This window comes from Salmo salar, chromosome ssa22 (genome assembly GCF_905237065.1).
Source record: "Salmo salar chromosome ssa22, Ssal_v3.1, whole genome shotgun sequence".
Taxonomy (NCBI): Eukaryota; Metazoa; Chordata; class Actinopteri; order Salmoniformes; family Salmonidae; genus Salmo; species Salmo salar.
In genome coordinates this window covers 61,021,470-61,035,323 of record NC_059463.1, presented here as the reverse complement: position 1 = coordinate 61,035,323, position 13,854 = coordinate 61,021,470, and the positions used below count along the sequence as shown (strand labels likewise).

The following is a 13,854-nucleotide window of genomic DNA, read 5'->3' as shown; positions in this document are numbered from 1 at the left end:
CCTCCCTCCTTTTTTTTGGTAATTTGTGTCTTCAATTTTAATCACGGTGCTTAAAGCATCAGACAAGCTCAGTAGCGAACATATAGTTGATTTTATTCAAACATAAGGTGTCTCTATATGGGGAAACATAAGGTGTCTCTATATGGGGAAACATAAGGTGTCTCTATATGGGGAAACATAAGGTGTCTCTATATGGGGAAACATAAGGTGTCTCTATATGGGGAAACATAAGGTGTCTCTATATGGGGAAACATAAGGTGTCTCTATATGGGGAAACATAAGGTGTCTCTATATGGGAAACATAAGGTGTCTCTATATGGGGAAACATAGGGTGTCTCTATATGGGAAACATAGGGTGTCTCTATATGGGAAAATACACCTTTTAAAAAATTTGGACCAACCGGCCTTCCATGTAGCTCAGTTGGTAGAGCATGGTGTTTGCAACGCCAGGGTTGTGGGTTCGATTCCCACGGGGGACCAGTAGGAAAAAAAAAAAAATGTATGAAACTTATGCATTCACTACTGTAAGTCGCTCTGGATAAGAGCGTCTGCTAAATGACTAAAATGTAAAATGTAACCGATATTCTTTTGACGGGAACAGCCCTAGAATGAATGAATGAATTATTTTCTCTGAATCACTATGCCAGCCATACTCGACTGGCGAGCCGCTGTCTGAATCCAGACCCAATACCTACCGCTGGTACGGAATTCTTTATTTTGGTATAAAAAAAAAACTCAGGCTTTCAACTTATTGCTGTTGAGTTGTAACAGTAGAATGGATTCACAAGGTGCAATATTGTGTTTAGTGCCATGGCCATTTGTCCTAATGTCATTCACTGACAGACCTTAGAACTATTTATAGTAACTGAGCTTTTATGTACATAGCTTTGAGCTTTAAAATGTTAAATGTCCTCTGCCAGCAAGGGGTGTGAAGAGATTAGGGTGGGTGGGGGGGTTTACGACACCGATAAATCAGTCACCTTTTGCCTTCTAGGAAATGTGTGCGCTCGCTAACCTTCCCAAATACTCCCTGAGTACTGCTGCACAAGGCTGTGGGTGCTGCGGTCACTGGCACTGCACCAACAATACCCACACACACGGCCTCTAGGGTTGGTTTGTATCCAGGATTTCATACCGTTTCTGTACCATACCGGGGTATACGGTAGAGGGCTGCATTTCCCGCGCGTCTCCACACAGATCATTTGCGGCAAGTCTTGACGTTTTTTTCTCCCCCATGCTTGTGAGCAAGGCGGTCAGACGGAAGACTGAGATTTTTAAAATATTTTTTGTTGTCTTGTAGATGATTTGGAAACGGACATCTTTCTGCTTTGTATGCGTTTGCCTAGGCATACCCATTGGCTGATATAGCCCAGTAATACAGATAGCCTAATATAATGGTCCACGTGAGAATCTCTGATAATTTTAACCTATTTCTTAAGTTATTTTTGCGCGTTTTATATTGCCTTTATGGCGCAACATTGCTGGGACAATGGCTCCCAAAGTGAGCTTTGTCACATGCGCCAGAAATAACGCTGCGGGACTGTGGTTGGGTTTGGGGCCAGTTGCGTGAGTGTGCAGGAGTCCTTTCAAAGCCCAGCGGGTGCAGTATGGAAAGCTGCTGGAGTGGGATAAGGAAATCAGTCCTACGTTTTATCTAGTATACCGTATTACCGGAAGTTCACACAATTACGCACGTAACACTTTAGGCAACAGGGATCTTGATCCAGGAAAGGGATTGAATGTCTCTGCTGTAACCAAGAAGTTTGATCTTGACATTTAGCCACTTAGCTAGCATGTTAGCATGTTAGCAAACCAAATGTATAGCTGGATCCCTGAGCTGGATTTTATTTATTTGAAACGTCTTAGATTTCTTATAGTTATAAGCAGCGGCATAGCACGGACCCCCCCACACACCCGCAGCCCCCCTACACGCCCGCAGCCCCCCCAGCCGCCCATGAGGCCAAAGTGTGTGTGTGTGTGTGTGTTTTTTTAAACGAGATTGAAAGTCTTACTGTGTGTATTTCGAGATACCCCGGCCTACAGTATAAACAGTATGTAGCCCAAACTTAATACACACTGTTACTCTGCTGACTTCTGTCAATCATTCACAGCACAGAGGTCAATAACTTCCTGCTCCTATTTACCTGTTCTGTTCTCCCATTGGACTGTCAACATTTTTAAATAGTTTATTTATTGACTGTTGTATAAACCTCGCTCTGAACTGAACTCTGACTCTTGACCTCTGTCCTCTCCACAGTGTCATCCAAGCACCTTTACCACTTCCTGTTGATAAGGTAAGTGTTGCAATGCATTATTCTGTGTATGTATGGGGGGGGGGGGTACTGCTATTCAATTAGAGTTAGAATTGGGGTAAGTGGTTAGGGTTATGGCTCTTCCCAACCGAAACAGTTCATGCTCATACACTACATAGCCAATAGTATATGCACTAGAGGTGGACCGATTAATCTGAATGGCCGATTTTAATTAGGGCCGAATTCAAGTTTTTATAACAATCGGTAATCGGCATTTTTGGACACCGATCACGGCCGATTACATTGCACTCCACGAGGAGACTGCGTGGCAGGCTGACCACCTGTTATGCGAGTGCAGCAAGGAACCAAGCTAAGGTGCTAGCTAGCATTAAACGCATCTTATTAAAAAAACAATCAATCTTAACCTAATCACTAGTTAAATACACATGGTTGATGATATTATTTGTTTATCTAGCTTGTCCTGCGTTGCATATAATCGATGCGGTGCCTGTTAATTTATCATCGAATCACAGCCTACTTCGCCAAACGGGTCATGATTTAACAAGCGCATTCCGCGAAAAGGAAGAACTGTCGTTGCACCAATGTGTTCCTAACCATAAACATCAATGCCTTTCTTAAAATCAATACACTGAAGTATATTTAGTTAAAATAAATTCATGTTAGCAGGAAATATTAACTAGGGAAATTGTGTCACTTCTCTTGCATTCATTGCACACAGTCAGGGTATATTTGGGCTGCCTGGCTCGTTGCGAACTAATTTGCCAGAATATTACGTAATTATGCCATAACATTAGATAAAATACAGAACGGTTCCGTATTTCACTGAAAGAATAAACATTTTGTTTTCAAAATGATAGTTTTCCGGTTTTGACCATATTAATGACCTAAGGCTCGTATTTCTGTGTGTTTATTATAATTAAGTCTATGATTTGATAGAGCAGTCTGACTAAAATAAATTCATGTTAGCAGGCAATATTAACTAGGGAAATTGTGTCACTTCTCTTGCGTTCAGTGCAAGCAGAGTCAGGGTATATGCAGCAGTTTGGGCCGCCTGACTCGTTGCGAACTGTGTGAAGACCATTTCTTCCTAACAAAGACTAATTAATTTGCCAGAATTGTACATAATTATGACATAACATTGAAGGTTGTGCAATGTAACAGCAATATTTAGACTGTGTTGCCACCAGTTCGATAAAATATGGAGCGGTTCCATATTTCACTAAAAGAATAAACATTTTGTTTTCTAAATTATAGTTTCCGGATTTGACCATATTAATGACCTAAGGCTTGTATTTCTGTGTGTTTATTATAATTAAGTCTATGATTTGATAGAGCAGTCTGAGCGTTGGTAGGCAGCAGCAGGCTCGTAAGCATTCATTCAAACAGCACTTTCCTGCGTTTGCCAGCAGCTCTTAGCAATGCTTGATCCACAGCGCTGTTTATGACTTCAAGCCTATCAACTCCCGAGATTAGGCTGGCAATACTATAGTGCCTATAAGAACATCCAATAGTCAAAGGTATATGAAATACAAATGGTATAGAGAGAAATAGTCCTATAATTCCTATAATAACTACAACCTAAAACTTCTTACCTGGGAATATTGAAGACTCATGTTAAAAGGAACCACCAGCTTTCATATGTTCTCATGTTCTGAGCAAGGCACTTAAACGTTAGCTTTTTTACATGGCACATATTGCACTTTTACTTTCTTCTCCAACACTTTGTTTTTGCATTATTTAAACAATTCAACATGTTTCATTATTTATCTGAGACTAAATTGATTGTATTTATGTATTATTAGGTCCCGTGTGGCTCAGTTGGTAGAGCATGGTGTTTGCAACGCCAGGGTTGTGGGTTCGATTCCCAAGGGGGACCAGTACGGGGGAAGAAATGTATGAAATGTATGCATTCACTACTGTAAGTCGCTCTGGATAAGAGCGTCTGCTAAATGGCTAAAATGTAAATGTAAAATTATGTCAAGTTAAAATAAGTGTTCATTCAGTATTGTTGTAATTGTCATTACAACAATACTGAATATATATATATATATATATCACAATTACAACAATACTGAATGAACACTTATTTTAACTTGACATAATTTTACATTTTAGCCATTTAGCAGACGCTCTTATCCATATATATTTATTTAATCGGTATCGGCTTTTTTGGCCCCCCAATAATCGGCATCGGCGTTGAAAAGTCATAATCGGTCCACTTCTAATATGCACATCTGCTCACAGAATACCTCATTCCAAAATCATCAGCATTAACATTATGTAGTTGGTCCCCCTTTTACTGCTATAACAGCCCTCCACTCTTCTGTGAAGGCTTTCCACTAGATGTTGGAACATTGCTGCTATAACAGCCTCCACTCTTCTGTGAAGGCTTTCCACTAGATGTTGGAACATTGCTGCTATAACAGCCCTCCACTCTTCTGTGAAGGCTTTCCACTAGATGTTGGAACATTGCTGCTATAACAGCCTCCACTCTTCTGTGAAGGCTTTCCACTAGATGTTGGAACATTGCTGCTATAACAGCCTCCACTCTTCTGGGAAGGCTTTCCACTAGATGTTGGAACATTGACGCTATAACAGCCTCCTCTCTTCTGGGAAGGCTTTCCACTAGATGTTGGAACATTGCTGCTATAACAGCCTCCACTCTTCTGTGAAGGCTTTCCACTAGATGTTGGAACATTGCTGCTATAACAGCCTCCACTCTTCTGTGAAGGCTTTCCACTAGATGTTGGAACATTGCTGTGGGGACTTGCTTCCATTTAGTTACGAGCGTTAGTGAGGTTGGGCGATTACGTCTGGCTCGCAGTCGGCATTCCAATTCATCCACAATCTCAACATACCATTTCTGTAGTGACCTCGCATTGTGCACGGGGGCACTGTCATGCTGAAACAGGAAAGGGCCTTCCCCAAACTGTTGCCACAAAGTACAGAATCGTCTAGAATGTCATTGTATGCTGTAGCATTAAGATTTCCCTTCACTGGAACTAAGGGGCCCGAACCATGAAAAACAGCCCCAGACCATTATACCTCATCCACCAAACTTTACAGTTAGCATTATGCATTCGACAGGTAGCTTTCTCCTGGCATCCGCCAATCCCATATTTGTCCGTCGGACTGCCAGATGGCGAAGCGTGATTCATCACTCCAGAGAACGCGTTTCCACTGCTCCAGAGTCCAATGGCGGCGAGCTTTACACCACTCCAGCCGACGCTTAGCATTGCGCACGGTGTTAGTTAGCCTTGTTAGCCGACGAACAGTTATTGTGCTGATGTTGTTTCCAGAGGCAGTTAGGAGTGTTTCCAACCGAGAACAGACTCATTTTTATGTGGACACACCTTCATGGAGGGAGATTGCGGAGACGTTGGAGTCTGAGCCAACCACTTGTTCAAAGAAGTAGGTTTCGCTAACAGTTCGTCAAGGCGAGAAAAGAAACGAGGTCCTCAGTGAAGATGCCGTTGGAAAGTCTACTCCGGAAATGTCGCTGCTGGTTTGTTCAGCACGTGAAGCATGGGAAGGACATCTTCACCAAAGGATGTGGTATGTTGTATTTTCTATTTTAGTCGACAAAAAATTAGCCATGTTCTGCTAACTATAGCTAGCGCTAGCTACTTTGCTAGCTAGCTAGCCTAGCCGCATACTTGTGCAGAGTAAGCCAGCCAAATAAACTAAAGTTCTTCATAACTTTTTGTTCTAACATTTTGTCAGAAAGAATCATAAGCTTCCCACGTTGGTTATACACAAGTCAAAGTTTGGTTTCAAGGTCCAGCTAGTCGTAATGTTGCAGAGTTGGGAGCAGAGTTGAGTACAGTAGCTTGGACAGGCTCAAACGTTTGCAACATTTATATAGTCTATTGTAGTCTCAGTTAGTTATGTTTCATGTTCATTGATCGGTTTGCATATGTGTAATAAACAGCCCTCTACTTTTTTCTTTTTTTTCAAACAACAAACAGGTGAATGGAGACCCCACCTGGTTTTGTTCTCTGCCCCCCAGCACTACCTGTCTCCCAGCACTACCTGTCACCCAGCACTACCTGTCACCCAGCACTACCTGTCACCCAGCACTGCCTGTCTCCCAGCACTACCTGTCACCCAGCACTACCTGTCTCCCAGCACTACCTGTCTCCCAGCACTACCTGTCTCCCAGCACTACCTGTCACCCAGCACTACCTGTCACCCAGCACTACCTGTCACCCAGCACTACCTGTCTCCCAGCACTACCTGTCTCCCAGCACTACCTGTCACCCAGCACTACCTGTCACCCAGCACTACCTGTCACCCAGCACTACCTGTCACCCAGCACTACCTGTCACCCAGCACTACCTGTCTCCCAGCACTACCTGTCACCCAGCACTACCTGTCACCCAGCACTACCTGTCACCCAGCACTACCTGTCTCCCAGCACTACCTGTCACCCAGCACTACCTGTCTCCCAGCACTACCTGTCTCCCAGCACTACCTGTCTCCCAGCACTACCTGTCTCCCAGCACTACCTGTCTCCCAGCACTACCTGTCTCCCAGCACTACCTGTCTCCCAGCACTACCTGTCTCCCAGCACTACCTGTCTCCCAGCACTACCTGTCTCCCAGCACTACCTGTCTCCCAGCACTACCTGTCTCCCAGCACTACCTGTCTCCCAGCACTACCTGTCTCCCAGCACTACCTGTCTCCCAGCACTACCTGTCTCCCAGCACTACCTGTCTCCCAGCACTACCTGTCTCCCAGCACTACCTGTCTCCCAGCACTACCTGTCTCCCAGCACTACCTGTCTCCCAGCACTACCTGTCTCCCAGCACTACCTGTCACCCAGCACTACCTGTCACCCAGCACTACCTGTCTCCCAGCACTACCTGTCTCCCAGCACTACCTGTCTCCCAGCACTACCTGTCTCCCAGCACTACCTGTCTCCCAGCACTACCTGTCTCCCAGCACTACCTGTCTCCCAGCACTACCTGTCTCCCAGCACTACCTGTCTCCCAGCACTACCTGTCTCCCAGCACTACCTGTCTCCCAGCACTACCTGTCTCCCAGCACTACCTGTCACCCAGCACTACCTGTCACCCAGCACCACCTGTCACCCAGCACTACCTGTCTCCCAGCACCACCTGTCTCCCAGCACTACCTGTCTCCCAGCACCACCTGTCTCCCAGCACCACCTGTCTCCCAGCACTGCCTGGTCAACAGCCCCCAAGCCCATCTCCCGCACTGAACTGCAGTGCAGAATTAGAAACAATCTTCATGTAGGACCTGTTAAGTCCTATCCTGGGCCCACCTCCAAGACCTAGTTCACTGGCTTGTTCCTCAGCGATGCCACAGAGCAGCAAAAGTAGTAGCAGCAGGGCTGTGAGAAGGGAGGAAAGAGCTGCAGACTCAGCCCTTGACACATTGAAAATGATTGAAGACATATCTCACAATCTGAAGAACGTCACGCACCGGAGCCACCAGCTTATCCTTGAGGTAAATAAATACAAATAATTTCACTCTTCCTCTACTCTGATCCCCTTTCCTCTCTTCTGTTGTCCTTTTTCCTCCTCACCATGTACACTGTTCCCCAGACACTCCTAATGTCCCCCCTCTTCTCCTCCTCTCCACAGGGCCCTGGCACCTATAGCGGATTTCATGGATGAACTCTCGCCAAAACGCTGAGGAATTCTATCAACAACTGCATGAGCTGGTGCATGACTTCAAGAAGAGGACATTGGGGAGTACGACTGGGACCCTGAGATCGTGCGTGACTTCAAGAAGAGGACATTGGGGAGTACGACTGGGACCCTGAGATCGTGCGTGACTTCAAGAAGAGGACATTGGGGAGAACGACTGGGACCCTGAGATCGTGCGTGACTTCAAGAAGAGGACATGGGGAGAACGACTGGGACCCTGAGATCGTGCGTGACTTCAAGAAGAGGACATTGGGGAGAACGACTGGCACCCTGAGATCGTGCGTGACTTCAAGAAGAGGACATTGGGAGAACGACTGGGACCCTGAGATCGTGCGTGACTTCAAGAAGAGGACATGGGGAGAACGACTGGGACCCTGAGATTGTGCGTCACTTCAAGAAGAGGACATGGGGAGAACGACTGGGACCCTGAGATCGTGCGTCACTTCAAGAAGAGGACATTGGGAGAACGACTGGGACCCTGAGATCGTGCGTGACTTCAAGAAGCGGACGTGGGGAGAACGACTGGGACCCTGAGATCGTGCGTGACTTCAAGAAGCGGACGTGGGGAGAATGACTGGGACCACAGTGAAATTAACAACTTGTTCTGTTGTTCAGACATCTCAGGAGTCAGAAGCTTGATGAGGAATATTTCTATTCCTCATCAATATTTGTATTTACACTGAAACTTTGACACTTTTGTTGTTTACATGTCTGGTCATAGCAGACAATGTTGTATTGCGGTTTACTTTCAGAAGCCAGAATAAAGATGTGTGCTGAAAAAGCTCTGTTGTCATTTCTTCGCAATACAAGATGTTTGAAAGCATTTTATTTAAACATCCGGTGCTGAGAACTTACTGAAGAGCTGTGTTCCACAGACTGGTGACGTAGAGAAGAGCTGTGTTCCACAGACTGGTGACGTAGAGAAGAAGAGCTGTGTTCCACAGACTGGTAACGTAGAGAAGAGCTGTGTTCCACAGACTGGCGACGTAGAGAAGAAGAGCTGTGTTCCACAGACTGACGACGTAGAGAAGAGCTGTGTTCCACAGACTGGTAACGTAGAGAAGAGCTGTGTTCCACAGACTGGCGACGTAGAGAAGAGCTGTGTTCCACAGACTGACGACGTAGAGAAGAGCTGTGTTCCACAGACTGGTGACGTAGAGAAGAAGAGCTGTGTTCCACAGACTGGTGACGTAGAGAAGAAGAGCTGTGTTCCACAGACTGGTGACGTAGAGAAGAAGAGCTGTGTTCCACAGACTGGTGACGTAGAGAAGAAGAGCTGTGTTCCACAGACTGGTGACGTAGAGAAGAAGAGCTGTGTTCCACAGACTGGTGACGTAGAGAAGAAGAGCTGTGTTCCACAGACTGGTGACGTAGAGAAGAAGAGCTGTGTTCCACAGACTGGTAACGTAGAGAAGAGCTGTGTTCCACAGACTGGCGACGTAGAGAAGAAGAGCTGTGTTCCACAGACTGACGACGTAGAGAAGAGCTGTGTTCCACAGACTGGTAACGTAGAGAAGAGCTGTGTTCCACAGACTGGTAACGTAGAGAAGAGCTGTGTTCCACAGACTTTACAGGCTTTCTTCTACTGGTGGTGTAGTTCAATGTAATCTAAATGACTGAACACTGAGATGCCATAGAATCAGGTTTCATTTTATTAACAAGATTAAAAAGTACTTTGCTTAAAATCCATTTTTATGCCATTTTTCTCGTAAAAAAGCGATAATATTCCGACCGGGAATGTCCATTTAGCTAAACAGAGGAAAGAAAACAAAGCATTCTGTCGACGCGGGCACGAGCCTGAGTCTCACAGTACTGTAACCAGCCACTACCCAAACGCGCTACTTTGTTTCAGCCAGAGCCTGCAAAGCCACGATTCAGCGTTTTGCCGCCTTCTGAGAGCCTATGGCAGCCGTAGGAAGTGTCACGGGACAGCTAAGATCCTCACTCTTCAATAAACAGAGACAAGAAGAACGACACCTTGTCAGACAGGCCACTTCCTGAATGAAATCTTCTCAGGTTTTTGCCTGCCAAATGAGTTCTGTTATACTCACAGACACCATTCAAACAGTTTTAGAAACTTTGGAGTGTTTTCTATCCAAAGCTAATAATTATATGCATATTCTAGTTTCTGGGCAGGAGTACTAATCAGATTAAATCGGGTACGTTTTTTTATCCGTCCGTGAAAATACTGCCCCCTAGCCATAACAGGTTAACAGTGCACACAAAGAACTGAGTCTGTATGTCCAAGTGTGTGAGCAGTCCAAAAATCTGATTGGCTGGCTTTGGGTTTGAGTTGTCCTCTCCTAACCATATGTCTGGGGGGGGGGGTCCTTTTAACTTGTTTAACGAGCAAGCCTTGTCGCCCTGGCTCTCTGAGATTGTTGTCCCCTGCCACAACCCTCCACCCTCCAGGTTGAGAGGCACATATCCCGCGTTTAGCTCATGAGCTTCATCCGTGGAGGACAGGGAGTTGTGGAGGGCAACACTTTTGTAAGGGGTACAATTGTAAGGGGTACAATCAGACGTCCAAGAAACCTCATCCTGGCATCCGTGAAGGCTTTGGGAATATGGTTCCTGGGAATATGGTATGGTGTTTCTGTGTTTACTCTGTGTCTGTCCGTCTTTATCTACAGTGCCTTCGTAAAGTATTCAGACCCCTTGACTTTTTCCAGATTTTTTTTACGTTACAGCCTTATTCTAAAGTGGATTAAATGAAAACATCTCATCAATCTACACCCAGTACCCCTTAATGACAAAGCAAGAACAGGCTTTTAGAATTTTTTGATAATCTATTAAAAATAAACATACCTTATTTACATTAGTATTCAGACCCTTTGCTATGAGACTTGAAATTGAGCTCAGGTGCATCCTGTTTCCATTGATCATCCTTGAGATGTTTCTACAACTTGATTGGAGTCCACCTGTGGTAAATTCAATTGACTGGACATGATTTGGAAAGGCACACACCTGTCTATATAAGGTCCCACAGTTGACAGAGCATATCAGAGCAAAAAAACCAAGCCATGAGGTCAAAGGAATTGTCCGTCGAGCTCCGAGACAGGATTGTGTCGAGTCATAGATCTGGGGGAAGGGTACCAAATAATGTCTGCAGCAATGAAGAACCCCAAGAACACAGTGGCCTCCATCATTCTTTAATAGTTGAAGTTTGAACCACTAAGAGACTGCGTAGTGTGGCCAGGTCTAATCTGGGGAGAAGGGCTTTTGTCAAGGAGGTGACCAAGAACCCGATGGTCACACTGACAGAGCTCTAAAGTTCTTCCAGAAGGACAACCATCGCGGCATCAATCCACCAATCACTTCGTAGTGGCCAGACGGAAGCCACTCCTCAGTAAAAGGCACATGACAGCCCACTTGGAGTTTGCCAAAAGCCACCGTTTTTAAATTAAATTTAACCTTTATTTAACTAGGTATGTCCGTTAAGAAGAAATTCTTATTGTACTACCGCCTACCCCGGCCAAACCCTCCCCTAACCCGGATGACGCTGGGCCAATTGTGCGGCGCTCTATGGGACTCCCGATCACGGCCGGATGTGATACAGCCCGGGATCGAACCAGGCTTTGTAGTGATGCCTCTAGCACTGAGATTCAGTGCCTTAGACTGCTGTGCCACTCGGGACCCCTGAAGAGTTTCAGAACATGAGAAAAAAGATTCTCTGGTCTGATGAAACCAAGATTGAACTCTTTGGCCTGAATGCCAAGTGTCACGTCTGGAGGAAACCTGGCGCCATCCCTACGGTGAAGCATGGTGGTGGCAGCGGGGATGTTTTTCAGCGGCAGGGACTGGGAGACTAGTCCGGATCGAGGCAAAGATGAACGGAGCAAAGTACAGTGATCCTTGATGGAAACCTGCTCCAGAGTGCTCAGGCTGGGGCAAAGGTTTGCCTTCCAACAGGACAACGACCCTAAGCACACAGCCAAGACAACACAGGAGTGGCTTCGGGACAAGTCTCTGAATATCCTTGAGTGGCCCAGCCAGAGCCCGGACAAACATCTCTGGAGAGACCTGAAAATAGCTGCGCAACGACGCTCCCCATCCAACCTGACAGAGGTTGAGAGGATCTGCAGAGAAGAATGGGAGAAACTTCCCAAATACAGGTGTGCCAAGCATGTACCATCATACCCAACAAGACTCGGCTGTAATCGCTGCCAAAGGTGCTTCAACAAAGTACTGAGTAAAGGGTCTGAATACTTATGCAAATGTGATATTTACGTTATAATTTTTTATAGATTAGTAAACATACTTTCCGAAGGCACTGTAGTAAAACTAGTCAACACCTCATTTACATCACATAGTTAGACTGGTCATAACACCCCATCAGTTAAGTCACATAGTTAGACTGTGGTCATAACAGCCCATCAGTTACGTCACATAGTTAGACTGTGGTCATAACAGCCCATCAGTTACGTCACATAGTTAGACTGTGGTCATAACAGCCCATCAGTTACATCACATAGTACGACTGGTCATAACACCCCGTCAGTTACGTCACATAGTAAGACTGGTCATAACACCCCGTCAGTTACGTCACATAGTACGACTGGTCATAACACCCCATCAGTTACATCACATAGTACGACTGGTCATAACACACATTTACATTACATTTAAGTCATTTAGCAGACGCTCTTATCCAGAGCGACTTACAAATTGGTGCATTCACCTTATGATATCCAGTGGAACAACCACTTTACAATAGTACATCTATATCTTTTGGGGGGAGGGAGGGGGGGGGTTAGAAGGATTACTTTATCCTATCCCAGGTATTGACTCCGCTGTCCTGGCGTCGTGAGGGAGCTTGTTCCACCATTGGGGTGTCAGAGCAGCGAACAGTTTTGACTGGGCTGAGCGGGAACTGTGCTTCCTCAGAGGTAGGGGGGCCAGCAGGCCAGAGGTGGATGAACGCAGTGCCCTTGTTTGGTTTTAGGGCCTGATCAGAGCCTGAAGGTATGGAGGTGCCGTTCCCTTCACAGCTCCGTAGGCAATCACCATGGTCTTGTAGCGGATGCGAGCTTCAACTGGAAGCCAGTGGAGAGAGCGGAGGAGCGGGGTGACGTGAGAGAACTTGGGAAGGTTGAACACCAGACGGGCTGCGGCGTTCTGGATGAGTTGTAGGGGTTTAATGGCACAGGCAGGGAGCCCAGCCAACAGCGACTTGCAGTAATCCAGACGGGAGATGACAAGTGCCTGGATTAGGACCTGCGCCGCTTCCTGTGTCAGGCAGGGTCGTACTCTGCGAATGTTGTAGAGCATGAACCTACAGGATCGGGTCACCGCCTTGATGTTAGTGGAGAACGACAGGGTGTTGTCCAGGATCACGCCAAGGTTCTTAGCACTCTGGGAGGAGGACACAAGGGAGTTGTCAACCGTGATGGCGAGATCATGGAACTGGCAGTCCTTCCCCGGGAGGAAGAGCAGCTCTGTCTTGCCGAGGTTCAGCTTGAGCTGGTGATCCGTCATCCACACTGATATGTCTGACAGACATGCAGAGATGCGATTCGCCGCCTGGTTATCAGAAGGGGGAAAGGAGAAGATTAATTGTGTGTCGTCTGCATAGCAATGATAGGAGAGACCATGTGAGGATATGACAGAGCCAAGTGACTTGGTGTATAGCGAGAATAGGAGAGGGCCTAGAACAGAGCCCTGGGGGACACCAGTGGTGAGAGCGCATGGTGTGGAGACAGATTCTCGCCACGCCACCTGGTAGGAGCGACCTGTCAGGTAGGACGCAATCCAAGCGTGGGCCGCGCCGGAGATGCCCAACTCGGAGAGGGTGGAGAGGAGGATCTGATGGTTCACAGTATCAAAGGCAGCAGATAGGTCTAGGAGGATGAGAGCAGAGGAGAGAGAGTTAGCTTTAGCAGTGCGGAGAGCCTCCGTGACACAGA

The 13,854-nt window shown here is 46.3% G+C and overlaps 2 protein-coding genes across 19 annotated transcripts in view; both read left to right on the top strand.

Annotated features, from left to right (window-relative positions):
- The window catches only part of slmapa (sarcolemma associated protein a), a 169,386-nt gene that overhangs the window by 75,158 nt on the left and 80,374 nt on the right, over window positions 1-13,854 (top strand). For all 18 annotated transcript variants that reach the window (XR_006761404.1, XM_045705708.1, XM_045705712.1 and 15 more), the window contains one exon: window positions 2,258-2,294. Coding sequence is in view for 15 of the 18 variants with exons in the window: in XM_045705708.1 (XP_045561664.1) it covers window positions 2,258-2,294 (37 nt within the window). In the remaining 3 variants the exon portion in view is untranslated. The remainder of the gene's footprint in view (window positions 1-2,257; window positions 2,295-13,854) is intronic.
- LOC123729706 (mucin-2) lies at window positions 5,429-8,307 on the top strand. The gene is made up of 2 exons (XM_045705722.1): window positions 5,429-7,745; window positions 7,883-8,307. Exon 1 carries the CDS (start codon window positions 6,246-6,248, stop codon window positions 7,530-7,532), a length of 1,287 nt encoding a protein of 428 aa, XP_045561678.1. The 5' UTR covers window positions 5,429-6,245; the 3' UTR covers window positions 7,533-7,745; window positions 7,883-8,307.

Excerpts from the sequence above, each read along its gene's own strand:
- LOC123729706 (XM_045705722.1), top strand. The coding sequence starts at position 6,246 with ATGGAGACCCCACCTGGTTTTGTTCTCTGCCCCCCAGCACTACCTGTC.